The sequence below is a fragment of the Pyricularia oryzae genome, chromosome 3 (assembly GCF_000002495.2).
Source record: "Pyricularia oryzae 70-15 chromosome 3, whole genome shotgun sequence".
NCBI lineage: Eukaryota > Fungi > Ascomycota > Sordariomycetes > Magnaporthales > Pyriculariaceae > Pyricularia > Pyricularia oryzae.
In genome coordinates this window covers 3,869,036-3,896,114 of record NC_017849.1, presented here as the reverse complement: position 1 = coordinate 3,896,114, position 27,079 = coordinate 3,869,036, and the positions used below count along the sequence as shown (strand labels likewise).

Below are 27,079 nucleotides of genomic sequence, written 5' to 3'. Positions count from 1 at the left end.
TACGTCACTTGAGCGTACCTGAGCTGAGCCCCTCATCCGACTGTACTTCGGGAAGGGGTTTAGTCCCAAACATCCATTCGTAGTAGCAACCCCGCCCTCCTGTTGAGGTGGGGGTTGTTCCTGGCCAAATGCTGCAGCAAACCGCGGGGAGATACGGTGTGGTTTAGCATTGAGAATTGTGCTTTTCTAGGTAGCAGGCATTTGGGACCGGTTTCGTTAGAGGGTTAGGGTTAACAGGCTGGAGGTGCCGCGACCCTTAAAAACTTTATATCTTTTTAGGTTAGGAGGGGAAGGTATTGTCATGACAGTCGAGGAGTCATGTCGGGAACATGGAGCGAAGCAATTGGTCGCTGGGGTGAGAGCTTCGACAAGTTCCTGTTATATAAAAGGTGGAATGAACAAATAAACAAGAATACGACGGATTAAGCTTGGTGCAAGGACATTTTTATCGATTAGCTCTGGGTGCTGGAATGTTTTTTGCTTTCCACTATAAAGTACGACAGTTTGTTAGCTCCACGAGGCAAGCTCGCCGATACAACAGATCCCTGCGTGTGAGGTACGCAGCAACAGACCCACACCAGGTAGCCACTACGCCTAGAGCAGTGGACGAATCGGAGACCATAACGAAGCACGTGTATAGAAACTTGGCTCTCATGGATTCCTCACCAACGACCCTCGAATCGCTTCATTGTCTTGGCCGAACAGTACAAGGATACTACAAATCTTAGTTTGAAAATATCGCATGAGAATATGAGATTGTTCCGGAAAGTCTTCCCAGCTCGGCTAGCAAGGAGATATCTTGGCTACACTCAGCTGGGAGCTACCACGATCCGATTCCCGATGCGATGCCAAATGGCAACAGTCCCCTCACACGTGCGCCAGCCATTGGGACAAAAAACATCCCAACCATGCCACTTTGCCATGTTTGCCCAGGATCGTGCTCCATTGACCAATCTCCTCCTTTTCTCGGCGTTCCGTGGTATCGGCGCCGTCACGAATCCACGTGCAGCAGTGGAGTGCGGACGCACCCAATCGCCTCCACCAAACCTGGCAACATCTTGCCTCGTCGCTTGGTGATCTTGCAGCCAGTCAGCCTCATGGGTACCACCAACAGCGTCATTAACTTTGCTCCTTTATTGAAATTTCATTACCATCAACAACGAGCTTCCTAATGCAGAAACTGTGGGGGAGGTTTATACGCGCAATTGTTGGCCGGTCCGTCTCTGGATAATACCCAGGGTACGGTGGTAGGTAGGAAGCCAAGTACTATATAACATGTCGTCACCTTCAAGTCGGCCCTTGTTAATATTCGTCTTTTGAAGCTCACCCTCGCTGCTCAAATCCAAACTTCGGTCGCCCGTTGCTTGGCGTCTGTCAATTCTATCTCAAGCATAGCAGCTTTCCAATAGCACTAAATCTCTTTTAGTCCCCCTTCATTGGGGCTTATTGGAACAAAATGGTCTTCCGCACTTCTTTTGCGTTGGCAGCAGCCGCCGCATTTCTGTTGCCGTCGACCCAAGGTCAAACGTTCCAAAGGCTCGGGTCATGCCCCGACCTTGGATGCATTCTTCCTCCTGACCAGAGTGACGTGAGTATCTACCTTTTTTTTTTCGTTTATGGTCTAATATGCTAAATGACATCTATAGTTCCTGCCTGGCCAATTTTTCGACATCCGTCTCGAAATTCACGCCCCGGTAAATGGATCGGAGGCATTCAACAACGGTGTTCCCGATGAGGACTTCACCGTGACGATCACCAAGGATGGATCTGGAGCAGAGTCCAAGACCATTACCCAATTCTTCAGCAAGGAAGAGCCCAAGATTGAAAAGTGGACTTTCAATTGGTTTGAGGACCTTTTTGCGGAAGAGGCCAAGACGCCCTCTGTCGTCAACGTCGCCTCCAAGGTCCACCGTCGCGTGGCTCTGTACGAGCCGGGAACCTACCAAGTCGTTCTCTCCTACTACGGAGGAAAGACCACCAAGGCTACCTGGGTCGTTCGGCCTCTTGCCGAGGTCAAGAAGACCAAGAACGTCATTTTCTTTATTGGAGATGGAATGAGTAAGTGCAGCGCTGTATACCGGAGGGCCATGGACTTGAGGTGCCCTATGGGTAGGGTATCCGTATCAAAACAACAGGACGGTTGGCTGACCATTTTTGACACCACTACAGCCACCAACATGATCACTGCTGCCCGTCTGCTTGGGCACAAGTCCATTAACGGCAAGTACCAGAGCACAATGCAGCTCGACAAGTTCCCCGTCATCGGCCACCAGATGACCCACAGTATCGACACATACATCACCGACTCTGCCAACTCGGCTTCTGCCCTTTACTCTGGCCACAAGTCGACCGTCAACGCCATGGGAGTATATGTCGACTCCTCGCCCGATGCCTTTGACGACCCAAAGGTCGAGACGGTTGTGGAAATGTTGAAGCGCGTCTGGGGATCCGCTTGGGGTGCTGTGTAAGACTGGCCTTCATCTCTGTGTCAAGTATCGCTTTGCCCATTGTCCATGCTAACCTTTTTGGCAGCTCCACCGCTTTTATCGCAGACGCCACTCCGATTGCCCTCACGGCTCACACTAGGTAAGGGACTGATTATTGATGATTTCCTTGTGCATACAAACAAGCGAGGCTGACATCAACACAGACTTCGGAGCCAGTACGGACCTCTCATCAACCAGGCACTCAATGGCGTCACCAACTACACCTGGACTAACCACGGTGGCCCTGACGCCTACTTTGGAGGTGGCGCCGACCAGTTCATTGCTGGCTCGGCCTCGTTCGAGGGCAAGGACTACTACGACGAGTTTGCAAAGAAGGGGTACACCGTGTCGCTGAACAAGACCGCTCTCGAAGCGATCCCCAACGACCAGAGGGCCCTGGGCATCTTCTGCCGTGGTAACCTCCCCGTGTGGCTCGACCGCAACGTCTTCACCGACTACCTCGGCAAGCAGAAGAATGACCCGTCCGGCGCCGACAAGCCCGCCTTGGACCTGCCCGGTCTCAAGGAGATGACCCTCAAGGCCATCGACGTGCTCCACACCCGCGGTGGCGAGAAGGGCTTCTTCCTCATGTCCGAGGCCGCCTCGATCGACAAGCAGATGCACAGCCTCGACTACGACCGCGCCCTCGGTGACCTGCTCGAGCTCGACGACACCGTCAAGGCCACAGTCGAGAAGCTTGAGAAGATGGGCATCCTCAACGAGACCCTGATCGTGGTCAGCGCCGACCACGGCCACGGCTTCGACGTCTTTGGCAGCGCCGACACCAAGTACCTCGACTCCAAGGACAACGACCGCGAGAAGCGCAACGCTGTGGGCGTCTACGAGCGCTCCGGCCAGTCCATGTACCAGGTTGAGGTCCCCGGCGTCTCGTACAACACTGGCCCCAACTTCCCCGTCAACTGGGACCCCCGCTACCGCATCGCCTCCGGATTCGGCGCCATGCCCGACCACCGCGAGGCCTACAAGCTCAACACCAGACCCCGCGCCCCCACCACCACCACCCCCGGCCGCGCCTCCAACGACATGTACGCCAACCCGGCCGACCAGCCGGGCGGCTACATGATCAACGGCACCCTGCCCCCCAAGGAAGCCCAGGGTGTGCACTCGCTCACCGACGTGCCCGTCTACGCCATGGGCCCCTGCGCCGAGACGTTCGGTGGCACTTATAACAACGTCGACATCTTTTACAAGATTGCGAGCTGCCTGGGCCTGGGCCACTCCAAGGAGAAGCAGAACTGTGCTTCCAGGAAGCACTAGGCTTTGTTAGATTTGTTTGGGAGTACAAAAGTAGAGTAGTGTATGGTGCAATTTCTGCAAAGAAATAATGTGTAGAGTTAATAAAAGGCATTATTTATTTGATGTAATGGCCCATGTTGATATGCATTACTAGAAAGATCGGTCAAACTACTTGGATATTTTTAAAAGATGGAGTTGTAGCAGGAGGCTGGCTTCCCTGTGGGCCTTCACCTTTGCCACACTTCTCTTCTACCCTCTCCTTGGCGCCCTCTTCTGTCCAAGCTCGTATAGCATATTCTTGGTATCCAAGTATCCTTTCCTCCATTACTCTCTAAGGGTTATCAGCTCCTATCGTCTTCCTGCCAAGCCACCTGCGGCAAAAACATGTCCTCCATATTCATCCCCGGCCTCTGCTGCCTCTGCGGAATACCCCCGGGGCTTGAGCGGTTGTTCCGACGATACTGCTCCGGCGAGGGCGAAACTACCCTCGTCAAGGTCCTGGGCGAGACCGGCACCGGCTCCAAGCTCGTGGTATTTTCCATCGGCACGCCGCTGCTCTTGGCCGCCGGCGCACGGTATCCCCCGTCGAGCAGCTCCGCGAGCCGACTGTCGCCCGCCGCCATCAGGTACTCATAGGTGCCCGTCTCGGCCACGCAGCCGTTGTCGATGACGACGAGGCGGTCCGCCATCTTCATCATCTCGCGCGAATGCGTGATGACCACGACGGCCGGCTGCCGGTGCTGTGTGCCGGCGGCAGCTCCGTGGACGTAGCTGAAGGACCTGCCCTCGCTCTTGCGGAAGAAGTTGCCCTCCCAGTTGTACGGGTCGGGGTGCTGCGGGCTGTAGGGGCTGAGGGTACCACCCGCTTTTCTTAGCAAGGGGGAGGCGGCGGCGGTGCTGAGATCGCCGTCCCGGCGGCAGACCAGGGTCCTCAGAGTGTCCATGACCGACTGGCCGCTCTCGGCGTCGAGCGCGCTGGTGGGTTCGTCGAGAACCAGGAGCTTCGGTCGTCTGGCGAGGGCTCTTGCGATGCACAGCCTCTGCGCCTGGCCTCCGGATAGTGCCACTCCGCCGTCCCCTACGAGGGTCTCATAGCCCTGGGGCAGCGAAATGATAAACTCGTGGATGTCTGCCTCGCGAGCAGCCAGTTCAACGTTGTGCTGTCCTCGGAGCACTGACTCATCCTCAGGAAGGCCATATACGATATTTTCTCGAATGGTGCCGGGGAAGATGAATGGTTGTTGTGGTACGTATGCCATCATGCCGCGTAGGGCTTTGGTCGAGATCTCACGGGCATCGAAGCCGGCATATGTGAGTGCACCAAGCTCGCCGCTCCTGCGGTGGGAGCTAGCCCTCGTACCGCCTTGCGGAGGAGAGTATACCAATGACGGAAGAGGAGAGGATGCCACTGGTCCGAGAGGGTAGGACACCACCGGAGAGATTACCTCGAAGTTGCCTTTTCGAGACGCCTTGGGAGAAGCGCCACCGGTGGGACTCGGGTCGTCGTCATAGAGCGGCTCATAAAGCCCCAAGATCAAGGCGGCGATGGTGCTCTTGCCACAGCCCGAACCGCCGACTATTGCTGTACAGCCCTCGCTCGGGATGGAGAGGCTGACGTTTCGCAAAACCTGCTGGTCTCTGCCGGGGTACGCAAAGCGCAGTTTGTTGAAGACGGTGGGAAGTGGAGTGAGAAGCCTCTTCTTGCCCAGCTCCTGCTGATCCGGATGGTCGCGCGGCATCTTGGCCAAGTGCAGCATCTGAGCCGCCTTTGCCTGGGCAGCTGCGATTTGAGGGATGTTGGACATCATCATGGTGGCGCTGCCGACGGTGAACATCAACAAGTTGACAACCTGGATGATGTCGCCGACGTTGACGCTCTCGGCCGTGGTGAGCAGGAACACACCAAAGGTAAAGATGACGACGACGAGCCATTGTGAGATGGAGCAGTGTATGCCGCCCCAGATGCCGGTGTATAGCCCGCGTTTCTTACCGATGGTGAATGCCCGCTCGGCAGCTGCTTCGAAACGATCGCCAAAGAACTTTTCCAGGAGAAAAGCGCGGACGACCCGGATGTCGGAAACCACAGAGGAAAGAATGCCCCCCGTAGCCTCGGCCGATTCGTTGGACAGGGCCTCCCACTTCTCGCTAGTCCGGGTAGAGAAGAAGACGCAGAGGCCAACAAACGGAAAGACGGCCAACGCAACCAACGTCAGCTGCCATAGGATCACCATGGCCCAGACGATGGCCGAGCTGACCATGATGACGACGATGAGGGCGATGGGGGTAAACTGGGCCACAATCGTACGCATCTCGTCGGCCCCGCGGTCCAGGACGTCACAAACGCGAGCGGCCGAGTTTTTGCTTCGGTCGTGCCACGCACGTGGCTGGCAGAGGATGCTGAAGAAGGCGTCTACCTTGAGGGTGTCTACCCACTCCTGTGCGACGGCACCGGCCAGGAAGAAGGTGAAGAAGACGGCAGTGAAGTCGAGGATGCCGACGCAGCCAAGAACGATGGCCCACTTGGTTCCCGCCTCCAGCTTGCTTCCCTGTGCCCAGAATGCCTGTAGCAGGTTCGAGAAGACAAATGCAAAGACGGGGCTGCAGCCTGCTGCTACTATGCACCAAAATAGTGCCGCGACGGCGTAGAGGCGGTGTTTGGTGTCGAGTGCCGGCCAGACAGTCTTTAATATCTGATATGCCGGCATGTGTCCTGTTGTGTTGGTCGCCTCTTCATCCGGCCCGTCCTTCTTACCTCTCCTCGCCTGTCTTTTCGTCACACCTCTTTTCCCAGCCCCCGTCCCTTTCCCTATTGCTTCTCTAATCCTCTCCCTAACCACTTCCTTTACTCCTTTATCATGGTCCCTGAAAGGCGACATCTCCACATCTTCTATAGGAGACGACCTCGTCGACAACCGCCTCAGCACACCACCAATGCGACCACCTTGCGGCAAGGGACGCTTCACAGGCGATCTGTTTGCAAGGGCCGAAAGACCGCGCGCCTGGATCAAGTCAATACTACCTCTTCGCGGCTTGGATACCTCGGCGTCTTGCCAATTGTTCGGCCGACCTTGTTCGCGGTGTCTGTGACGAGGGCTTCGATGCAGTTGTAGATAGGCACCAGAGCCGGGCTGGTTTGGGGTCGGGTATATGGGACCGTTCGTGCCTGGAATGGGGACAAAAGACATCCTGCCCAAAGCGCCAAAAGAGGATGTAGTCTTTGGCTCTGGGATGTAAAAAGACTTCCCACTCATGTCTACATCAAGTTCGTCCTCGGATGAGCTTAGGCTGGACAAGTCATCCTCTGGGGTCATGACCCCTTCAGGGCCGTTGGAATCAGCCCCTGACTCTGCCAGGGCCCGTAGCTGCAAAAAGTAGCCATCTCGACTGCTCAGAAGTTGTTTGCAGAGGCCCTCCTCGCGAACCTCGGCCTTGTCCATGACATAGACGTAATCATCATCCCCGACTTGAGACACGTCGTGAGTAATAACTATCGTTGTCCTACCACTGCGCCAATATCGGATTGCGTCCATGATCATCAGCTTCGACTTGGGATCCAGGCCACTGGTAACCTCATCTAGTATCAACACAGGTGTATCACGAAGGCGTGCACGAGCCAGGGCCACCCTCTGTCTCTGTCCACCGCTGAGGCTCTGTCCACCTGGGCCAACGAGGGTATCTAGCCCCTGAGGTAGACCCGCAATGGTTGACTGAAGCAGCGCCATCTCGCAGGCTGCTTTGACCTTGTCCTGGCTGACGTTTTCCGAGTTCATGGCGATGTTTGCGTACAGAGTGTCGCTGAAGAGTGTGCTCTGCTGCTGCACGAGTGTGACATTCTTTCGGACCCACTCGGAGCTTAGTGTCTGAAGGGGATGCTCATCTAGGAGTATCTCGCCGCTCAGGGGCTCGTAGAATTTGACCAGCAGGTTGGTGATGGTACTTTTACCAGAGCCACTCCGCCCGACGAGAAAGGTCATTTTTCCGGGCTTGAAGGTCATTGAGGTTGGCTTCAAGACCTGTACCGCTGGATTAGAGGGATAAGCGAAGCTGACCTAAAAGTAAAAAAAAAAAAAGAAAAACAGTTAGTCGTTATTCCATCAATTATGACATGTCATGTTATATCTCAGGGGGTGTCTACTCACACTCTTGACTTCGATCCTCCCCTCAAACACTCTAGGCTTTCGACCACCACCCATCTCCACGACACGGTCCGAAACCACCGATTTTAGCGCCTTGCTAGCCTGCATGCCCCTGACAAGGCTCAATATATGCGGTCCCAGACCTTGAACTCCCTCAAAGGTGCTGAGGGCGGCATAAAAGGTGGTGATGACGTCCCCCGCACTCATGTTGCCTCGATCTACCTGGTATATACCAAAGAAGAAGCCAGACAGAAAGACGACTGCCATGTAAATCTTTATAAATGCCGCCTGTAGGGCATTCCACATGGTCTGGACGCGTGCGTGCTTGCCCGCCTCTCTAGCCGCCAGCCGAAAGTTGTGGAGCTCGTGTTCGTGCGAGTTGTAAACTTTGACCAGGTCGATACCGGTGATGGCTGCGGCCGATAGCTTAGTGGCGACTGCCTGCTTTTCCTTTTGAGTCCGGACCGCCTTTTCGAGCATTTGGCTGAGGGCTCGCATGATGAACATGGCAATGGGGACCGTGGCGGTGATGACAAGCGTCATCAGCGGGCCGTACTTGAAGGCCACGATCGTGCCGGCGATTGAAAGCATAAAGTCATGACATATGAAGCCCAACGTCTGGCTAGTCGCTATCTGAAGCTCGCGGATATTTCTAATGGGAGGATTTCAGTAAGTAAGGGAAATGACTTTTGATTGCATGCACCAGCCCGGCCGATAAACAGCATAATCAAGTAGCACAGGTACTTTACCTCTGCAAGGCTGTCAGCATCGCTGGCATACCATCTTGGTTCGAATCAAACCAGCCCATTTGCTTCGACAGCATGCGCCGAAAGAGCTCTAGTCTGGCGCTACGGGCTTGCATCTCGCCATACTTGATCCAAGATCCCATCTGCGTAGCTGCCGCGATCAGGTGCGTGACGGCCAGCGCAGCAATGATGCTAACCCAAAAGTTCACATTTCGACGCGCCTCCTCGGGGCCGAGCTGCCTCGCGGCATAGCTCGTAAGCTCTTGAAACACGTTTCCAAAGATGATGACGCCAGCAATGTCTGCCCCTACGGCAACGGCCGAGGCGAAGAGTGCGGTTACCAATACTACCAAGTGCCGCGGGTTGAAGAAGTTGAACAAGTCACGCCAGGTGGCGGCGGCCGAGTCTACAGACTCCTTCGGCTGGTCGAGCGTTGAGCTAGACTGGTCCGGCCGCTTAGGGGCCTTTTCCTGGTCCATGTTGTAGAGGGATTCGGGTCGACGATGAGGTTGCATAGAGTCATGCTTGTTGCCGGGCATTGTATGCGAATATAAGAACTCCTTGTCTATGCTTTCGAAGCTAGAGTCCTCCAAGTGAAAGGTCGAGGTGCAGGCGCTCACATTGGAGCTGCCCTCCAGGTGTGAGTCCTGGACATCTTCCCGGACCATCCTGGCGGGTGAAAGCGGCGAAGTACGTTATTGAGGCCAAAACCGGACGTTCGGAGCTCGCCGTGTCACTTTGCTGCAAGGGATGTACACAGAGTATAAGATTTGGTTTGGATGTATGCTGCCTTGATCTGTCAGTTTCTTTTTTATTTTCAAGCAAGATAAAAGGACAGAACAGTGGTAATTAGAATATTAGTAAATGAAAGTATCATCCTTTGCCGAAGCCCGGAGGATTTGATGAAAAAAGAGCATTTCGATGCCTCTTTGCAACTGTATTCATCGCATCATACCAAAAAGCCTTCTTTGTTCGCATCTTGGTATTGTGGGTCACGCACCAGGATGGGGGCGAACAATACTAGGGGGCTTTTTCCATATGAACAATGCCAAAACCACGTGGTTGGGACGCATCCGTCATACGGGCCGTTCAACTGTCTTGAATACCCGAAACTCAGTAGAACGGATCAAATCTTCCAGAACACGCAAATCAATCAATTAATTTGTTGTAGATTCTGAATTCCACAAGCGAGGTTGACTGTTCGCTTCTTGCGCCTTCAAGGATCATCCCTTGCTTCGTGCTTATTTCTATAAGCGGAACTTGGTCCTTGGCAGAATTGACAAAGGTCTTCATTCCAACGGCGGCTGGCTCCGAGTTAGTCAGGAAACCGCCTTGGGCTCTTCGCTGTTGTTCTTGGATTTGCTGCCGCATCACAGCCCGCCCAACAGCTGTATCCGATCAGGCTTTTCAGGGTATCTGGGCATTGCCAAGATCAGCTACTTGTGGTAGCCTCTCTATTCCTTCTTCTCCTCTGGGTGTTCCTGCTCATAGATCCAGTCGTTCAATCCGGCCTTGTTTCTGTAATCATGTGTCAGCTCAGCATCCCGGTAGCATTTTCCTGCAGGGCAACCCGTGGCGAATGCGAAATCCCTACCTTGCGATCTCGAACGCGTAGAACTGCATTCTTGGCACTGCATGCGGAGGAAATTGTCAGCTGAGGTGTCCTGGGTCCTCTCAACTCCAGGCTCTTCGCCAGGACTCACCGAAAATGATCCTGTTTTCCACCTCGACGTCGTCCTTGGGGTTTTTGCGCAACATAGTCCCGAAGTTGAAGTCCTCGACTTTCTTGTCGTAAAAGTTCAAAAATTTGCGCCACCTCTCCTTGTTCTCCTTGTTCTTCATCACGTCCTCGTCAATGTCGACAGCTGGGTCAAGCTCCGGGAAGTCTTTCTTCAGGTGTTCGTAAATCTCGTCGTCAATCTTGGTGAGTCTCAGCTGAGAGCCGCGCTTGTTCTTCAGGATCTTCCAGTATGTTTCCATGTGCTGGATCACTGCCAGATTTCCATCCATCAGCCTTGTTCCTCTGACACTTGCGCCGCCCCATGTCTGGCATCTTGCTTGTCCAGCAGAAGGCCCGATGCTACCTCTGATAACGTGTACGCAGTGGAAATCCCGTCGTTTTACTTGCACAGCAGTTTGTGGCAACCACGTGCAGCGGGGGAATATCGAGATCGCAGTAATCATCGAGGCGGATGGAGGGGTTGCCTAGGTGGTTATATAGTATCATTTGTAGGACTACGAACCTTTCTCAGCAAAGGCCATCTCAATCTACGCACGCTGTTCGTAAGCATTTGCAAGACATTTCGATATGGCAGAAATTGAACTGAGGTCCAGGGTTTATAGCAAAGAGCGCGTCGCGTCAAACTCACACCCTCATGGTTAGGAGCATTCTCCGCGTCGAAGCCAGCGTCGGCCTTGCGCAGGCCCGGGGGAGGCTCTGGACCAAATTGCTGCACCATTTTGTAAAATTTGCTTTTTTTTGTGCGGAAACGATGTAGAAAATTTTCTTTTTTTCCTTTGGTTGGCGTATCAGGACGAATATTATCTGGGTTGGTGGTATTGTTCGATTCAGGGCGCAAACAAAACTTCGCGATGCGCTCGAATTATTTTCAAGATCATGTACTGTACTACTTCCATGGTGGGGTAACTACTGGAAACTTCCACCAGGCACTTTGCGTCATTTGGAAGGAAATCTGTTTTGGCGGGGTTTAGCCGGAAATGCACCCAGCATGGGCTACTATTGTACTTGCAGGTGGGTAATTAAGGTAGTCTAGGTACAGTACGCTAAGGTTGTTCGGTCAGTGCATTCGGCCAGCTGACCCCATCATTCGTCCATCTGCCTCCGTTTTTTTTTTTTTTTTTTCCCTCTCTTCGAGTTTAATTGTGGATTTCAATCAACAAACATGCCTCCTTCACGATAGCGCACGACTCTTCCTCGTTGAACAAAGCAGAGACAACCGGTATCGGATGCGCCGTTATCTAGGCCACTGAAAATTGCGCAAAATCAGCCTTGCCCAGGCGTTAGCGTGCGGCCTGCACCCGTGGTTACAGTACACAACCCGGGATTGGCGCGTATTTCACCAAAGCATGGGAATGAGTCGTCTAATCGGCTGAATGTGGTTTTTTTGGTGGTTTTTTTTTTCCCCCCCTTCCAGGGTCGTTCTGCATACCCATGGCCCGACCCAGTCCTCCGGGAATTAAGCGGGAATTAAGCGGAAATGCGCCGGTCCTACTTAGGTCAAACCATCGTCACACCCAGTTCATTGAGTTTTCGATTTCTAGTCAAAGCCAACTGTAATTCGACAATGGTGCCGACTAGCACGACGGATGACGAATGGCCGAGCTGGAAACTGTCTTGGCTGCTGCCCTCTAGCGCCGATTTGGACATATTTGAAGCAGATTCTTGGTACCATTCAGCAGAGAGAAGAGCAAATAAATCCCTTATCCTCTAGAACTAGATATCTGTGAATCGCGATCCTTGCTTGCCTTGGCTGCGGAGCAAGCGTCGGTGCGCCTATTTATTTACACAGGAAGTCGGGAACTAGACTAACGTTTTATCTGTGATATCCGCTACCAAAGTACCTCTCCATCTCCATCTTATTCCCGCCGCCTGGGCCTCTTTATCCTTACCGACTTGTCAAAACATCGTGGACCCTTATTTTGATTAAATCCCCCCCATGCTCTACTTCCCCGTTCTTCCCCGTCAAAGTGGACCGGACCATTGAATATTCTTCGCTTGAATCCCCGCGAGAACATTTTCTGAGAGGCTTATATCCTCTACTTCACCCCCATCCTCGTCTCTCTGCCTCTTCTAGCTTGCTTTGTTTCTTGTCCAACTTATGCCTCTCCCACACTTTCAACCCCACCCGGCGTCAGGTTACGATATGCGTTAACAAATTTACATCGTGCGCAAGAACGAGTAAATTACACAAGGGGGGGAGTCTACCCCGATTTTGTTGTCTGTAATGACCTCGACAGGGGCGCGGGAGAATATCTCGACAGACGAAAATGGCGCTTTTGACGTTGAGACTTCAACAGCTAATGGCAGCATGAAGAGGGACGAGCCCAGCCAACCGCCTAAGACTCCCGCTGTGTCAAGGCCTAATGAGGACACCGAGATATTGTACTCATATCTTACGTTCGACACGCCTCTGCCCGTTGTCAACACCAGACCGGAACGAGAAGACCAGCCGCCCCCTCCACCGCAGCCAGACTTATCTCGCTTCAGCAACCCAATTTACTGGCCACAGCACCGCAAGAATGTCTTGCTCGCCTTGTCTTGCATTGCCACCTTTTTGACGGCTTACACGGCGGGGTCATACTCACCGCCAGCTCGCACGATAGCCAGAGACCTTGATAACGGTACAGCGTCGCACCTAGGGGTCTTGGCAGGCATTTCAACCTTTTGTTTGGGATTTGCCCTTGCGCCTATGGTTCTCGCCCCCGTGTCTGAGATCAATGGTCGCTACCCGGTCTTCATCGTCGCCAACGTGGTCTTTACAATCTTCCAAGCCGCCTGCGGCGCTGTCAACTCATTGGCAGGCATGCTGCTCTGTCGGTTCGGAACGGGCGTTGGCGGCTCCGTATTCAGTAGCATGGTGGGTGGTGTAATTGCGGACCTTTGGGACGCCGAGGGGCGCAACACGCCCATGACCCTATTTTCTTGTGCTGTGCTTTTGGGCACCGGCATCGGTCCAATGGTTGGGGCTTCGTCGTTCTTCACCATGGAGGGCAAGGGGATGTGGCGATGGGTCTTCTATCATCAAGCTATCGCTTCGGCTGTTCTCATGATTGTGTTTGCTATTTGCTTCAAAGAGAGTCGGGGGCCGGTGCTGTTGTCTCGTAAAGCAAAGGCGCTGAACAAGTGGTATGAAGAGATGGAAGCCAACGGTTATTATGGTGCTTGGGTGGACGACAAGTTTGCGCAGCAGAGCTCGTTTGTACCCGTGGGCAGCTCAGGGTCCGAGGCGGCCACAATCGCTGATACACCGGATCAGACACCGCAGGACAGCGACAGCTATGATGAAGAGAAGGGCGGCCCATCAGGCCGAAACTCATCGACGTCACCCCCAACTGCCCTTCGAAGAATTCGATGGCGGGTCAAGTCCGATGAGGAACGTACCTCTATGGTCAAGATGATGTCCGTCTCGGTGTCGCGGCCATTCCACCTGCTCTTCACCGAGCCCGTCGTCTTCTGGTTTGCGCTGTGGGTGTCATTCGCATGGGCAGTTCTCTATCTCACGTTTGGCTGCATTCCCCTCGTCTTCACCACAATCTACGGCTGGAGCATGGACGCCTCGGGCCGCATCTTTGTTGCCATGTGCGTGGGTTCCATCATCGCCACCGCCGTGAGCATCTACCAAGAGCGCCTCTTGTATCACCCAAAGTGGAACGCCGACTCGGGCGTTGACCCGGCGACGCTGTCCCGGTGGTGGCTGTTCCTCCGCCGACGCTTCCCTACCAACGTGCCCGAGTCGCGCCTCTACTTCACCTGCATCACTGCCGCCCTCCTCCCCATAGGCCTGTTTGCCTTTGGCCTGTCGTCCCGCGCCGACCTGCACTGGATCGGTCCGGCCGCGTCGATCGCCGTCGCCACCGTCGGCATCCTGGCCGTCTATCTGGCCTCGTTCAACTACCTCGCGGACGTATACCAGCAGTACGCCTCGTCGGCCATCGCGGCCCAGAGCTGCTGCCGGAACCTGATGGGCGGAGCGTTCCCGCTCGTCACGGGCCTGCTGTTTCGGAACCTGGGCCCCGCCAACGCCAGCGTTCTGCTCGGCTGCATCGCCGCGGCCCTCACCTTGGTGCCCTGGATTTTGGTGGCGTATGGTGAGCGGATTCGGGCGAGGAGTCGATTTGCAATGTCTTTGGATAAGATCTGAGGTTTTGTACTGGGAAGGCAATCGATGTTTAGCCAAGCGAATATAGTAACCCACAGTTGACAATTATACGAAGCATTTGGCGTTTATGACCTTTTCTGCTGCTTCTGAAAATTACTACAGACTTTAGTACCCATCTGATATTGATAACAGAGACTAAAGCACTCGAACAGAATGTACACCTTACCTAAGGTAGATACCTAGGTACCTACCTAGGTATCGTGGCGAAAGCGGTGGGTGCACGAGGCTTGGGCCTAATAAACGGGACGTCCCCACCTCGGTAAGGTACCTAAGGTAGCTATGCAAGCTTCCCGGCATTATTTGCCTCGAATCAAATGATACAGGGAACTGCATATGCTCCTATTACAGGGCAGGCGCTGTTTACAGCCGGTTTTGGGAAGGAACTCTGAAGACAAATATATACCCGAGCAAGGCACTGGCTGAACAAATTAAACCTACCTACCTAGGTAGGTACCTGTCTGTCTAACCAAGAGACTGCGGATTATTACTTATGTCTGTTTGTAAGTCAGGAATGTGGTAAATGTTCTTAAAGTATGTCGCTGGAGCTAGTTGATTCTCGACGGGTGAGTTAAAGACGAACATTAATACCAAGGTCCCCGGTAACATAAGGTCCTGTGGTAATAGAAATATGCAAAGGAACAGCTATAGCTCTGTTTTCTGTGCCAAGATAGAGGGCAGGAGGTTGTGCAGTTTTAAAACTGATCGCGGGGTGATGGATTAACACGGGTAATGCTGTCCGATGACGCACAGACAGTCCTGAAAGCGAGAAAGGATACTTATGGATAGTCTGGAAGACAACGAAACTCGTACTCTTGAGTGGTTCCACAGGCTTCATCGTCCACAGCGAAGTTGCCATCTTTGTCATCCACGTCAAAAGAGCGTCTATTCTCAGGGAGTTGACAAGCTGGGGCATGGTAGACAGTTTCGACCATATGGAGCTTGGTCCAGCCCAAATAAACGGCAACTAGAACTAGACACTCCAGGACCTTATCGCCACACAGGTGCTAACACTGTCACAAGTTGAGAGGATGTCATGCACCACAAAGGCAAACGAAAAATCACCGGCGGTTATCAGCGAATGGGCATGGAGATCAGGCATATATGGCATGTATCAATGGGGTAGTAATTGTGCCGGGTTATATGATGAGTTTCTGCTTTTAGTTCGGATAGGACTGAATAAAAAGAAGATATGGCGGGATAATGACCGGTACGCCATCTTAAGTGGCAGTAGCGGACGGGAGTGGCATGAAAGGAAGTGTGAAAGAAGATGGGCAGCTAATAATTGATCCATATGAAGATTCGCTCGTTTCCGAACAATTCTACACATGTGGGGCTAGATATTCAATAACAATACGCACGCAGATGACATTTTATACCTGTACCTGTACCTATAAACGCAGAATAGGCCCTATAAAGGGCCCTCCCTCATTTGGGTAATATGCCTGGGTACTTGATAACTTATTCCAATCAATTCAAAATGTACGGAGTGGATTCAGCCATACGAAAGCAAGTGTTCAAATACCTAGCTGCATTGTAGGTCTCATACGATTTCGATCAAGATTTTCAATAATTATAGTATATCAGCGTTAAGCGTTCGTTTAGTTAAACTTCTCATTTAACTGTTCAAATTCATGAAAGGTGAGTTAAAAAAATTGGTTATACAAAATGTGTAGAAAAATATTCCCCGAGAGAAAGAAGACCGACTCTCAATATATTATCTATCATATAATATACTTATTAACTACCTACAAAACGAACAGAATCCATTTGCTATTATCTCAGCCCATCATTCAGCATGATTTAGTGATGTACAAAGAAAAAGCAAAGGGTTTCAAAAAATCAAAAACAAATGATCCCGCCGAGGCTCGAACTCAGGACCTTGAGCGTACTTTGCAAGGGGAAACTTGCAATGTGAAGCTCACGTGATAACCAACTACACCACAGGACCGGATTTGTTGTTGGCGAGACTCTTGTGACAGAACATGTAGGGAAAATCTGATTGCGATTAGACAACTTTTCCTGCTGTTTTCAGATATCTAACCACAATTTTTAGGTGTGCTGGTGGGCAATAATGCATATTCATACTATTTTAGGGATGATATACCTAAAAAGAAACTTTATTTATTGGTGGAATTTGTTCCTCAACTATGGTGGAAACTGGTCTGGATTCTCTGTCCATGTTCAGCACAGCAATTCAAAGGTTTTCCTATGAGCCGGCAAGTCCATAGCCGTTGGACCGTCCTGAAATCTGGTTTATTATTCGACTTCCTACTCCTAGGTCTAGTCACTACAGGCAGAATGACCTTCGAAATGCTGTATTTGCACTTCTCGCCTTCCCGCATCCCTATCAATCTCATCCCTCGTCTTACCATTCGCCTCACAGCTTACCAACGGCCTTGAGCCCCCTCTCGCCATCGACAAGGACACACCAACCCTCGCCGCCTCTACCACCATCCCCGGCAACCACAGCCTGGAACGCACCTTCCTCACGTGCAAAGCGTATGACCTCGTCGTCAAAGGTGCCGGGCTGAAGCCATACGGCAGGGACGCCCAACTCACGAGCCTCGCGCAGCACCTTGAGCGTGGCGGCAGGCGGGGTGATGATTGACACGGACGTCTCCTTGGGCTTGGGGAGCGCGGTCAGGTTGGGCACGGTGGCGTAGGACTTTCCCAGAGCGTCGACTGTGGACGAAGTCGGGTTGATGGGCGTTGCGGGGATGTCATGGTTCAGATACCACGCAAAGACTGTTCATTTGTTGCACGCGCTGTGGTCAATCTTGGGATTCAGGGTAGGTCGAACATGCAGGCCACAGTATTCTATTCGTCATGCCCATGCTACCGCGCACTTGCGCTGAGGTAACGAGGACAATTATTGGTATTGCGGTGGCCAAATATGAGAGATGCCGAATTGAAAAGAGATCTCACTCTTGTGCCCATATTTGGCCGTGTTTGACGAGGCGCCCACTACGGCAAATAATGGGGACTGGAAGAAGGTCCTGACTGCAATCTCAGTGGTCATGATGGGCGTGCAATCCTTGATTAGATGTAGTTCAGCTGGGTTGGTTTGATAACGTTATGTCAGTTTCAATCACCGTTGCCGGCCCCGAAACTTGGGCGATATCGTCGTGATATGAATTCGTCCAGTAATCAAAGGCAAATGGCATCAATTCACGTGATCCATCTTGGGGAGTTGACGACATTCTAGACTAGAGCGGGGGACACTCAGTAACATTCCGACTACTTCGTTCATCTCCTACCCACCCATCTACTAACAGGTTTGACAGCACAAAAACTGCAACAAATCGTGTACATAAACATCGTCTACTCCTTCAAAAGAGTCAAGCCCATCCAACTCATCATTACCAATACACAAAGAATCGCCTACTACAAGCCTACAAGCACATGTGACAATTGAAACCGGTTCAGCTGAAGTCTGACTCCCTCAATCAAGGTGGGAACTGGGCTAATGGCCGAGGCATCTTAAATTGCCCAATCCGGCGTCTTGGAACTAAGGTACAACGAACTAATAACCGGGGTGCCCACCCCTCCCGCACGACCGAGAATGGCACATGCTTCAGCGGCAACCACCGGCATGATATGACGCAGGTCAAGGCTTTCACATGCCGTCAATTGCATGTCATGTCCCCTTTTTTTTCTAGTTCTAGCGGCAGTTTTATACAGTATTACCTACGGTGGATAGTGATCTGTGTTTACCCCTCGCTTCAGCTCAGTTTACCGTTGTGTCGAATTGATCACCCTTGTGGCAGCGCGTATTCCTGGCTGGAGAAAACTCGGCCATCCGGGGTTCGCTCTAATTGGCGTTTTTCGAGATGTTTCAGTGGCCACTGACAGATCAAATGCTTCGGCGGTACCTGAAATGCATTGCAAACGGACGGTAAATGCAGGTCTGCTGCAGAAATCCAGGTCGGTCTTTGTGACTTTGACGCGTCTTCGGCAGCTAGGGACGATCGTTGGTTCTGTCCCTTGAGCCGAACAAACGAATTGGAGTTCGCGCCCACACCGCGGCAGCCCGGTACAGCCGACACGCGAGCAGTTGGCTACCCCCATTTTTTTGGCTTCCCCGAGAATACCCCAGATCTTTTGGACCAAGAAGTCCATCAAGCAGTCAAACACCTAAAGAACGTGCGCCCGACGGCGACGTTAGGTTTCCCCACACGTACAACCTAACCTAAAAGAGCATGACTGACAACCGGCCGCTACGGTTGCTGACCAGCCGAACGGCTCCGCGACCTCGTGTCATTAGCTTGAATTGCAGGCCCAGGCTTGAAGGCTGATCTGAAAAGGGACAAGGCCAATGCCGCTGGCCCGATGTCTTCCGACGATCTCAGCAGGGTTGCTGCCGGCCGAGACTCTTGGTCAAGGTATAAGCTCCCTGGTCACGTTCACAAGCTGGCTGATCATTGTGCCTAGGTTTGAAGTCTGCTCAAGTCTGACTTTTCCAAACTCCTTCTTCCCATTGACTTTCCTTCCACCCTTTCGATCAGGCCAAGACAAAGCTTAGACAGATTTTTCCCTTTTCATTGTTCCAGTTCTCCATTTCCACGCGCATCATTGCGATTCTGTCAATAGCTCCCTCAGTAGCACGTACATTGTCGTAAGAACCATATTCCCGAGATGGCTTCTAAAAACATGGTGAATCCTGCTGTCGAACCCAGCATGGAAGACGACCTGTTTGCCAGAGAAGTGGCCGAGGTCAAGCAGTGGTGGAGTGACCCCCGTTGGAGGTACACCAAGCGGCCATTCACTGCCGAACAAATTGTATCCAAGCGAGGCAACTTGAAGATTGAGTATCCAAGCAACGCACAATCTAAGAAGCTGTGGAAGATTCTCGAGGGCCGGTTCCAGGTACGCAAGCATCCTTGCGATACGCCTCATCAGGATGACATTGGTTGGCCAATGGCTAACAAAAGATTACCTGTTTTCAGAAGCGCGATGCCAGTTACACCTATGGCTGCTTGGAGCCAACAATGGTGACCCAGATGGCCAAGTACCTAGACACGGTCTATGTTTCCGGCTGGCAGTCATCCTCTACAGCGTCGTCCTCTGATGAGCCGGGCCCGGATTTGGCAGACTACCCCTATGTAAGCAATCATCCTCCACCAGAGGGAGCGAACCCACAGTGCTGACAAGCTCCTCCCACCCAGACCACCGTTCCGAACAAAGTGTCTCACTTGTTCATGGCACAACTGTTCCACGACCGGAAACAGCGTCATGAGCGTCTTTCGGCGCCCAAGTCGGAGCGGTCTAAGCTTCAGAATATCGACTACCTGCGACCCATTATTGCCGATGCCGACACTGGCCATGGAGGTTTGACAGCGGTGATGAAGCTGACGAAACTCTTCATCGAGAAGGGAGCAGCTGGTATCCACATTGAGGACCAGGCTCCTGGCACAAAGAAGTGTGGACACATGGCGGGCAAGGTCCTGGTGCCCATCAGCGAGCACATCAACCGCTTGGTTGCCATTCGGGCGCAGGCCGACATCATGGGTGAGTCCTTCTTGCAATGAAAAAAAAAAAAAAAAAAAAAAAAAAACTACCGAAGAATCGGCCGTGATAGTCATGATCAGGCACTAACTTGGACTCAGGTGTCGACCTTCTCGCAATTGCGCGTACCGATGCCGAGGCTGCCACGCTGATCACGACCAGCATCGACCCCCGTGACCACGCCTTCATCCTCGGCTGCACAAACCCGAGCCTGCAGCCGCTTGCCGATCTCATGAACACTGCAGAGCAGTCTGGAAAGACTGGCGATCAACTGCAGGCCATTGAGGACGAGTGGATGGCAAAGGCAAACCTGAAGCGCTTCGACGACGCAGTTGTTGACGTGATCAACTCTTCCTCGTCCATTCGCAACCCGAAGGATGTGGCCGCAAAATACCTGCAGGCCGCCAAGGGCAAGAGCAACAGGGAAGCCAGAGCCATTGCAAGCAGCTTGGGCGTTCCCGAAATCTTTTTCGACTGGGACTCGCCCCGCACGCGTGAGGGATACTTCCGCATCAAGGGTGGCTGTGATTGCGCCATCAACCGTGCCATTGCCTACGCGCCATACGCCGATGCTATCTGGATGGAGAGCAAGCTGCCTGACTACGAACAGGCGAAGGAGTTTGCCGAGGGCGTGCACGCTGTGTACCCCGAGCAAAAGTGAGTACTGCACATACCGCCGATTGAGTTGAGTCTCATGTCTTGTCACGGCACCCGCTGACCAACCACTTTTCACCCATTAGACTTGCGTACAACCTTTCACCTTCCTTCAACTGGAAGACGGCCATGCCGAGAGACGAGCAGGAGACGTACATCAGACGCCTGGCGGGTCTGGGCTACTGCTGGCAGTTCATCACGCTCGCGGGTCTGCACACGACGGCGCTCATCAGCGACCGCTTCGCGCGTGCGTACTCCGAGGTCGGCATGAGGGCGTATGGCGAGCTTGTGCAGGAGCCCGAGATGGAGCTTGGCGTCGATGTCGTCAAGCACCAAAAGTGGAGTGGCGCGACGTATGTCGACGAGCTGCAGAAGATGGTGACGGGTGGTGTGAGCAGCACCGCTGCCATGGGCAAGGGAGTGACAGAAGACCAATTCCACTGAGGGGTGTTTTTTTTTGTGGTCTGTTAAGATGTGAGCTGTTTTGATGTTTTTTGATGAGAATGACGGTCGAATTTCTCGTAGGCAGGAATTTTTCAATCGAGGGTATATAGTGGAAATGAATACGACTTCACCAGCCGTCAAGGATTGCTTCTTTTGCCCGCTGACTCCGCAATAGACATGGCTGCTAGGCTGCTACCTAGACAACGGAAATCTGAATTGAATAACATCCACTTACAGTCTTTTACCTTGAGTGCTTGAGAGCTTCTGTTGGTATTCATTCGTCACCTTGCGTGTTTTGTGGAGCGACCCACCCCTGTCGCGTCGAGCAAGCTCCAAATCGTTCAGCTCTTTGGGACAGCTCCAGGTCGCGTGAGGTAAAGCTCTGACGCCACTTCTGCCAATTGAACCCCATCCAGCTTCGACATCATCCTCTTTCTTGTCAAGCCATCTTCAGTCAATTCGTCTTTTTATCGCAGTCAATTATTATCAGGAATTGAAAACACTGCGCTGTGTCAAAACTCCAACACCTATCACAAAAACATCATCTCAGAACCTTTTTGACTTACACCCAGCTTCCACCATGGCCGACGAGTCGATTCCCCCCGTCGCGGTCGGCGAGTCGGCTGGCGCATCGACCGCTGCCCCTCCCGAGCCCGCCGCGCCCGAAGCCACCGCAGTCCCGGCGCCAGTTGCAGCCCTCGTCGCGGCAACAGCCGACAGCGCGACCGGCACCCCCGGCCCCGGCACGGGCACGACAACGCCGCTGCTCAGCCCCAAGGAGATTGAAAAATCGCTCAAGGTGTCGCTGGCCGACATGACGGCCAAGGCGACGGCCATGTACGTGCACAAGAACTACGAGGAGGCGACGGAGCTCTTCTCCAAGGCGGCCGAGATGCAGGCCGAGATCAGCGGCGACATGAACCCTGCCAACGCCGAGATTCTCTTCCTGTACGGCCGCGCCCTGCTCAAAGTCGGACAGTCTAAGAGCGACGTCTTTGGCGGCAAGGCGCCCGAGGCGGCAAAGAAGGGTAAGCCCGCGCCTAAGAAGGCTAATGGCGACAAGGCGGAGGCCAAGTCTGCTGCTGAGCCGTCGTCTAGCGTGGCTGTCGAGGCGGCCAAGACAGAGGAGCCTACTCCTGCCGAGAGGATCACTGAGGAGGGTGTTGCAATACTTGCTGCTGAGGCGGGTGGCGCGAAGAAGGAGGCTTCTGCGGAGCCAAAGAAGCCCCTTTTCCAATTCGAGGGCGATGGAGACATTGACGACTCTGACGAGGAAGAAGATGAGCAAGATGTAAGTTTGGAGCCGAAACGAGACGTGCTATGGTTTTGCGGGCAACTGAAGCTGACAAGACGCGCGATCAGCCTGCCGATGAAGATGGTCAGGGTGAGGAGGAACTGGACGACCTGGGAAATGCATACGAAATTCTCGACATGGCTCGCGTACTCTTCGACAAGCAGCTCGCTGCTGTCAACGAGGAGGCATCAGAAGACAAGGGCAAGGGCAAGGAAGAGGGAGATGCTCCGTCGGTTCGGCATATCAAGGAGCGCCTGGCCGACACTCACGACCTGCTGGCAGAGATCTCTTTGGAGGGCGAGCGGTATGTTTACATTCCGTTCAAGCGCCTCTGTCTTCCCGGGCCCACCCGCGTGCTTTTTCCCCCGCAAATTCTAACCCGAAATTTCATTTTCATGTAACCAGGTTCCACGATGCGATTCCGGACTCGCGCAAATCGCTAGAGTTCAAGAAGCAACTATACCCCGAGGAGTCGGACATACTGGCAGAGGCACACTTTAAGCTTTCGCTTGCCCTCGAATTCGCATCGATTGTTGCGACGGATGAGGAGAAGACGCAGGGCGTGCAACATGTAGACCAAGCACTGCGCGACGAGGCCGCCACCGAGCTCGAGGCTGCCATCGCCAGCACAAAGCTTAAACTCCAGAACAAGGAGGTAGAACTTGCAACCAATCATTCTCCAGAGGACAACGACGTTACCAGGGCCCAGATTGCCGACATCAAGGAAGTCATTGCGGACATGGAGCAGAGAGTAAGTTGAATACCCGGCACCGCTTGTTTGAGCCCATTCGCTTCAACGAGTCAACTAACATGAGCTCTTGTAGCTTGTTGATCTTCGCAACGCACCCATGGACGTCGATGCTATACTTGGCAAGGACAACCCACTGGGCGGGATCCTCGGCGCCGCTCTCGGTGAGAGCGCAGCGCAAGTCGAGGCGCGCATCGAAGCGGCCAAGAAGACGGCCACGGACTTGACAGGGCTCGTCAGGAAAAAGGCAGTTCCCAAGGAGGCCGAGGCCGAGGCCGAGGCTGAGTCGGGCGGTAAGGCCGCCGAGACAAATGGCAGCAATAAGCGCAAGCTGGAGGAGGACGATGAGCCAGCAGATGAGGCGAAGAAAGTGCGAACCGAATAAGCGATGTGACGAAAAAAAAGGAAAGTTTTAGTAGGGAATCATGTACGAATATGTCTATGCTGATGAAGTTTCAATACCCTCTAGCACGCATGCCTGTCTTGCAGCTTGCTCGAGCACTCTGTGTAATAATAAGCAACGATTTTATTGGGGATTGATTGTGTTTTTGGGAATTTGCTCGGTCGAGTGCATATCTACCTCTTTCTTATGAGTGTCTTGCTTTGAATGATAAAAGTCTCTCGGGGGTATTTGCTGATTTTCACATTGGTATTTGTTCATGCTCACAAGTACGAGAGATGTTAGGTAGGAGACTTCAAAATAAAGAAATTGACGATCAAAAAACTTGACTCAACAATAAAAACCCCTAGCCATTTTAGCCCCGTGGAGTCCCCTTGGGGGATAATGGCTTGAGTGGTCTGTCTTTTCGGAGATCGGGCAGGACCAGCCCCATGGTTACAGCGGGGAATTGGGGACCGACGAGATAACATTCGCCCACCGATAGAGCCGCGAGCCTATAGGGAGCATGGCTTCAATCAGCCCCTCACCTTCGGTCAGTCTTTATCTTCCGGGACAGACACAATTGCCCCATAATCGCAGGCGACATGACGGACGAAGGCGTTTGGGTTAAAAGACCTGCACGCCCGGTGGGCTGGGTTCAGCATCGATTGATGGTTGTTGAATGCAGGCTTTGAGTTGAACAGAACCTCACAGCGTACCCTTGCCCACCATGACAGCCAACGTGGCCACAGAGCAGCAGATGCGGCCTGAAGCCTCAAACACCGATGGCGAACATAGTATACCAGACGATGGCATGGCCAGCAGAGTTCTTCGCAAGATTGACAGGAATCTGATACCGGTCCTTTTTGTCACTTACATGTTCAATTTTATGGACAAGGTACTTATACCACCGGCAGCTCCTTGTGCAGCATCTCACAGTTCAGACTGACATCCCATAATGGGGCCATTAGACTATCCTCTCTAGCGCCTCGGTCTTCGGACTCAAGGAAGACAACAAACTCCAGGGCCAGGACTACAGCTGGGTGTCATCAGTCTTCTACTTTGGCTACTTCATGTGGACGTGGCCGACGTCCCTGCTCATCGCTCGCCTCCCGGTGGCCAAGTACATGACGGCTAATACCCTGTTCTGGGGCGCGGCGGTGGCCATGACGGCGGCATGCAGCAACTATGGTGGTCTCCTGACCGTCCGCTTCTTCCTCGGGGTCGCCGAGGCGACCATTACGCCCGCCTTCATGTTCCTCACCTCGACGTGGTACACGCGCGATGAGATACCCTTCCGGACCGGAATCTGGTTCTCGGGCAACTCGGTAGGCGGGATGTTTGCCTCCCTGATAGCCTTTGGCATCGGCCACATTGACGACCACGTCGGCCCCTGGCGGTGGATGTACATAGTCCTGGGCTGTTCGACTTTCCTCTGGGCGTCGGCCATCTTTTACTTTTTGCCCGACCGCATCTCGAGCGCGCGGTTCCTCACCAAGGAGGAGCGCGAATTCGCGCGGGACCGCGTGGTGGTGGCCGGCACGGGCCGCACGGACAAGACGGTCTGGCGCTGGGACCAGTTCGCCGAGTGCCTGGCGGACCCCAAGACGTGGCTCTTCTTCTGCATGGAGCTGGCGTCGCAGATGCCCAACGGCGGCACGCAAAACTTTGCCAACCTCGTCATCCGCTCCTTTGGCTTCACGCCGCTGCAGACCACGCTCATCAACATCCCCTACTCGCTGCTCGCCGCGTCATGGATCGCCGGCACTGGTTGGCTGGCCGGCCGCCACCGCCGTGCAAACTGCCTCCTCATCGTCGCCGTCGTGCTGCCCTGCATCGCCGGCGCATCGGTCATCTACTCGCGCGCCAGCACCCCCCGCGCGGCGCACATGGTGGGGTACTTTTTGCTCGCCTCGGGCCCGGCCGCCATGCCGCTGGCCATGTCGCTCGTCCAGGCCAACTACAGGGGCGTCACCAAGAAGATGACGGTGACGGCCATGCTCTTCGTCGCCTACTGCGCCGGCAACATTGCGGGCCCGCACCTGTTCCGCGCCGACGACGCCCCAGCCTACAACTCTGCCTTCCTCGCCATCATGCTGTGCTACGCCGTCGTCGTCTGCCTGGCCCTGAGCCTGAGGTTCTACCTGAACGCCGCGAACAAGCGCCGCGCGGCCGAGGAAGGGTTCGAGGGCGACTCGGGCGTCGCGGGTGCCGTCGGCGGAGTCGACGTCGCCAAGACCACCGGTAGTGGTGGTGGTACCGGTGGAGTGGGGGATCTGGGGCGCATGGTCAACGAGGTTGAGCTCCGGCCTGAGGACTACGAGGATGTGACGGACTGGAAGATGGTCGGCTTCCGGTACAGGCTGTGAGATGTCGGAGGGTAGCTCGCCGTATATCGCCAAGGAGTTGCATGTGACACACAACACGCGAATCCATTTAATGTGCGGAGATGGTATTACTCCACAAAGGGGACAAACCACTGGGCGCAGACAGCGTTCCGTTTACTGCGGGTTTGCACATCACACCTACCATGAGCGCGCGAAAACTTCTCGGACCTTGGTTGACCCTTTGATGAGAATGTTTCTGTGCAAGGTTTCCAAACACTACGATCACATCCCCGTCCCCAGCGGGCGGTCGATTTTGAACCGAAAAAAGTTGTGCTTGTGATGGTTTCCAGAGTGAAATGCCGCCATGTTTCGACCCAGAGATGCGCGAGACTTTGTTCCTCAAGGATTAAGATGTGATTATGTGACAAGTCCCCTTGCGCCCTTGTCGGTGCAGCTGAATCCTCGAAAACGTTTGTTCCGAGTCGATCTCGGGTCGTTTTGTTCACACGGGTGAAACAGGGCGCCTCCGCAGCGGCTGGTTTCCAAATCATGCACCGGCTTCCTGGCTGCATTTGCCTAGGGGGCTGGAATTTATTATCTATCGTTTTTACTATAGTAAAGGACTTGCACAAACGTTCATAGGTCGCTTTTAAAGGGCGGGTCAAACGGCGGTCCGGCCCGCGAGAGCAGCCAACCACTTGGTAATGAATAGGATCTAGCCTGTCTGCCACCGTAAAAACAATACGAGGACTTGGATTGTCAACATCATTAATTCTGTATGCAATTTGCTGGTGCTCTTTTATTCCATGTCCCATGATTTTAATCGAACCTCTTTCTTCCACCTCAAGGTTTATAATTTTATTCCCAAAGCGAGCTAATGTTGTCGTTTGCAATCAACCCAATATGTCAAGCATCTACTTTACTGCCACCAATTCAGGCAATCAGGAAGATTTTTTTTGTTTGGCTCATAGCAATTGACAGCTGTATATATATATATATATATATATCCACAATTCGTAATTGCTGTATTCACAAAAAATCGAAAGCAAACAAACCCTAAAAACAGGTCGTTTAGTGTGAACTTTGGGGTGACCCTGGACGGCCTCTGTTGATCGCCTCGGGGGCTTTCAAATCCGGCGGAACCTCTCCCAGATGATGTTTGCAATCTTCGTGGGCAAGGTCTTGTAATTCCGATTCCGTTGT

General features: G+C 53.3%; 9 protein-coding genes and 1 non-coding gene across 10 annotated transcripts; 6 read left to right on the top strand and 4 right to left on the bottom strand.

Moving 5' to 3' along the window:
- Positions 1–668: 668 nt before the first annotated feature.
- Positions 669–3,853, top strand: MGG_04900 (alkaline phosphatase). Its single transcript, XM_003712339.1, has 6 exons — positions 669–1,251; positions 1,323–1,588; positions 1,647–2,058; positions 2,170–2,464; positions 2,533–2,586; positions 2,651–3,853. Exons 2-6 carry the CDS (start codon positions 1,457–1,459, stop codon positions 3,762–3,764), a joined length of 2,007 nt encoding a protein of 668 aa, XP_003712387.1. The 5' UTR covers positions 669–1,251; positions 1,323–1,456; the 3' UTR covers positions 3,765–3,853.
- Positions 3,811–8,652, bottom strand: MGG_04899 (lipid A export ATP-binding/permease msbA). The gene is made up of 3 exons (XM_003712338.1): positions 8,629–8,652; positions 7,883–8,531; positions 3,811–7,792 (listed from the first exon to the last, which is right to left on the bottom strand). The coding sequence occupies exons 1-3, from the start codon at positions 8,646–8,648 to the stop codon at positions 4,085–4,087; spliced, it is 4,377 nt and encodes a 1,458-aa protein (XP_003712386.1). The 5' UTR covers positions 8,649–8,652; the 3' UTR covers positions 3,811–4,084.
- A 1,427-nt stretch (positions 8,653–10,079) lies between these two features.
- On the bottom strand, positions 10,080–11,084 carry MGG_04898 (uncharacterized protein; the record flags this gene model as incomplete). The annotated part of the gene is made up of 5 exons (XM_003712337.1): positions 10,080–10,143; positions 10,220–10,256; positions 10,329–10,616; positions 10,869–10,893; positions 10,995–11,084. The coding sequence occupies 5 exons, from the start codon at positions 11,082–11,084 to the stop codon at positions 10,080–10,082; spliced, it is 504 nt and encodes a 167-aa protein (XP_003712385.1).
- A 601-nt stretch (positions 11,085–11,685) lies between these two features.
- MGG_04897 (uncharacterized protein) lies at positions 11,686–14,563 on the top strand. Its single transcript, XM_003712336.1, has one exon. The coding sequence runs from the start codon at positions 12,591–12,593 to the stop codon at positions 14,505–14,507; it is 1,917 nt and encodes a 638-aa protein (XP_003712384.1). The 5' UTR covers positions 11,686–12,590; the 3' UTR covers positions 14,508–14,563.
- A 452-nt stretch (positions 14,564–15,015) lies between these two features.
- MGG_16822 (uncharacterized protein) lies at positions 15,016–15,493 on the top strand (the record flags this gene model as incomplete). The annotated part of the gene is made up of 2 exons (XM_003712335.1): positions 15,016–15,025; positions 15,354–15,493. 2 exons carry the CDS (start codon positions 15,016–15,018, stop codon positions 15,491–15,493), a joined length of 150 nt encoding a protein of 49 aa, XP_003712383.1.
- Positions 15,494–16,375: 882 nt separating this feature from the next.
- Positions 16,376–16,473, bottom strand: MGG_20144. The gene has a single exon. It is a non-coding gene; the product is annotated as a tRNA-Val (tRNA).
- Positions 16,474–16,726: 253 nt separating this feature from the next.
- Positions 16,727–17,653, bottom strand: MGG_04896 (uncharacterized protein). Its single transcript, XM_003712334.1, has 2 exons — positions 17,451–17,653; positions 16,727–17,270 (listed from the first exon to the last, which is right to left on the bottom strand). Exons 1-2 carry the CDS (start codon positions 17,542–17,544, stop codon positions 16,903–16,905), a joined length of 462 nt encoding a protein of 153 aa, XP_003712382.1. The 5' UTR covers positions 17,545–17,653; the 3' UTR covers positions 16,727–16,902.
- A 437-nt stretch (positions 17,654–18,090) lies between these two features.
- On the top strand, positions 18,091–21,313 carry MGG_04895 (isocitrate lyase). The gene is made up of 5 exons (XM_003712333.1): positions 18,091–19,391; positions 19,472–19,627; positions 19,691–20,033; positions 20,132–20,687; positions 20,771–21,313. The coding sequence occupies exons 1-5, from the start codon at positions 19,161–19,163 to the stop codon at positions 21,126–21,128; spliced, it is 1,644 nt and encodes a 547-aa protein (XP_003712381.1). The 5' UTR covers positions 18,091–19,160; the 3' UTR covers positions 21,129–21,313.
- A 208-nt stretch (positions 21,314–21,521) lies between these two features.
- On the top strand, positions 21,522–23,860 carry MGG_04894 (histone H1-binding protein). Its single transcript, XM_003712332.1, has 4 exons — positions 21,522–22,419; positions 22,491–22,726; positions 22,828–23,173; positions 23,247–23,860. Exons 1-4 carry the CDS (start codon positions 21,709–21,711, stop codon positions 23,553–23,555), a joined length of 1,602 nt encoding a protein of 533 aa, XP_003712380.1. The 5' UTR covers positions 21,522–21,708; the 3' UTR covers positions 23,556–23,860.
- A 237-nt stretch (positions 23,861–24,097) lies between these two features.
- Positions 24,098–26,865, top strand: MGG_04893 (allantoate permease). Its single transcript, XM_003712331.1, has 2 exons — positions 24,098–24,447; positions 24,521–26,865. The coding sequence occupies exons 1-2, from the start codon at positions 24,280–24,282 to the stop codon at positions 25,916–25,918; spliced, it is 1,566 nt and encodes a 521-aa protein (XP_003712379.1). The 5' UTR covers positions 24,098–24,279; the 3' UTR covers positions 25,919–26,865.
- The last annotated feature ends 214 nt before the right edge of the window (positions 26,866–27,079 follow it).

Bases quoted from the DNA above. Each gene is read 5' to 3' on its own strand.
- MGG_04897 (XM_003712336.1), top strand. From the start codon at position 12,591: ATGACCTCGACAGGGGCGCGGGAGAATATCTCGACAGACGAAAATGGC.
- MGG_04893 (XM_003712331.1), top strand. From the start codon at position 24,280: ATGACAGCCAACGTGGCCACAGAGCAGCAGATGCGGCCTGAAGCCTCA. The intron at 24,448-24,520 runs GTACTTATACCA...TGGGGCCATTAG, and splicing joins TGTTCAATTTTATGGACAAG to ACTATCCTCTCTAGCGCCTC.
- MGG_04899 (XM_003712338.1), bottom strand. From the start codon at position 8,648: ATGCTGACAGCCTTGCAGAG. The intron at 8,532-8,628 runs GTAAAGTACCTG...TCCTCCCATTAG, and splicing joins ATGCTGACAGCCTTGCAGAG to AAATATCCGCGAGCTTCAGA. The intron at 7,793-7,882 runs GTGAGTAGACAC...TTTTACTTTTAG, and splicing joins GGAGGATCGAAGTCAAGAGT to GTCAGCTTCGCTTATCCCTC.
- MGG_04896 (XM_003712334.1), bottom strand. From the start codon at position 17,544: ATGACCACTGAGATTGCAGTCAGGACCTTCTTCCAGTCCCCATTATTT. The intron at 17,271-17,450 runs GTGAGATCTCTT...ACAAATGAACAG, and splicing joins GGCCAAATATGGGCACAAGA to TCTTTGCGTGGTATCTGAAC.
- MGG_04895 (XM_003712333.1), top strand. From the start codon at position 19,161: ATGGCTTCTAAAAACATGGTGAATCCTGCTGTCGAACCCAGCATGGAA. The intron at 19,628-19,690 runs GTAAGCAATCAT...CCTCCCACCCAG, and splicing joins ATTTGGCAGACTACCCCTAT to ACCACCGTTCCGAACAAAGT. The intron at 20,688-20,770 runs GTGAGTACTGCA...TTCACCCATTAG, and splicing joins GCTGTGTACCCCGAGCAAAA to ACTTGCGTACAACCTTTCAC.
- MGG_04900 (XM_003712339.1), top strand. From the start codon at position 1,457: ATGGTCTTCCGCACTTCTTTTGCGTTGGCAGCAGCCGCCGCATTTCTG. The intron at 1,589-1,646 runs GTGAGTATCTAC...TGACATCTATAG, and splicing joins TTCCTCCTGACCAGAGTGAC to TTCCTGCCTGGCCAATTTTT. The intron at 2,465-2,532 runs GTAAGACTGGCC...CCTTTTTGGCAG, and splicing joins GGATCCGCTTGGGGTGCTGT to CTCCACCGCTTTTATCGCAG.
- MGG_04894 (XM_003712332.1), top strand. From the start codon at position 21,709: ATGGCCGACGAGTCGATTCCCCCCGTCGCGGTCGGCGAGTCGGCTGGC. The intron at 22,420-22,490 runs GTAAGTTTGGAG...ACGCGCGATCAG, and splicing joins AGGAAGAAGATGAGCAAGAT to CCTGCCGATGAAGATGGTCA. The intron at 23,174-23,246 runs GTAAGTTGAATA...GAGCTCTTGTAG, and splicing joins TTGCGGACATGGAGCAGAGA to CTTGTTGATCTTCGCAACGC.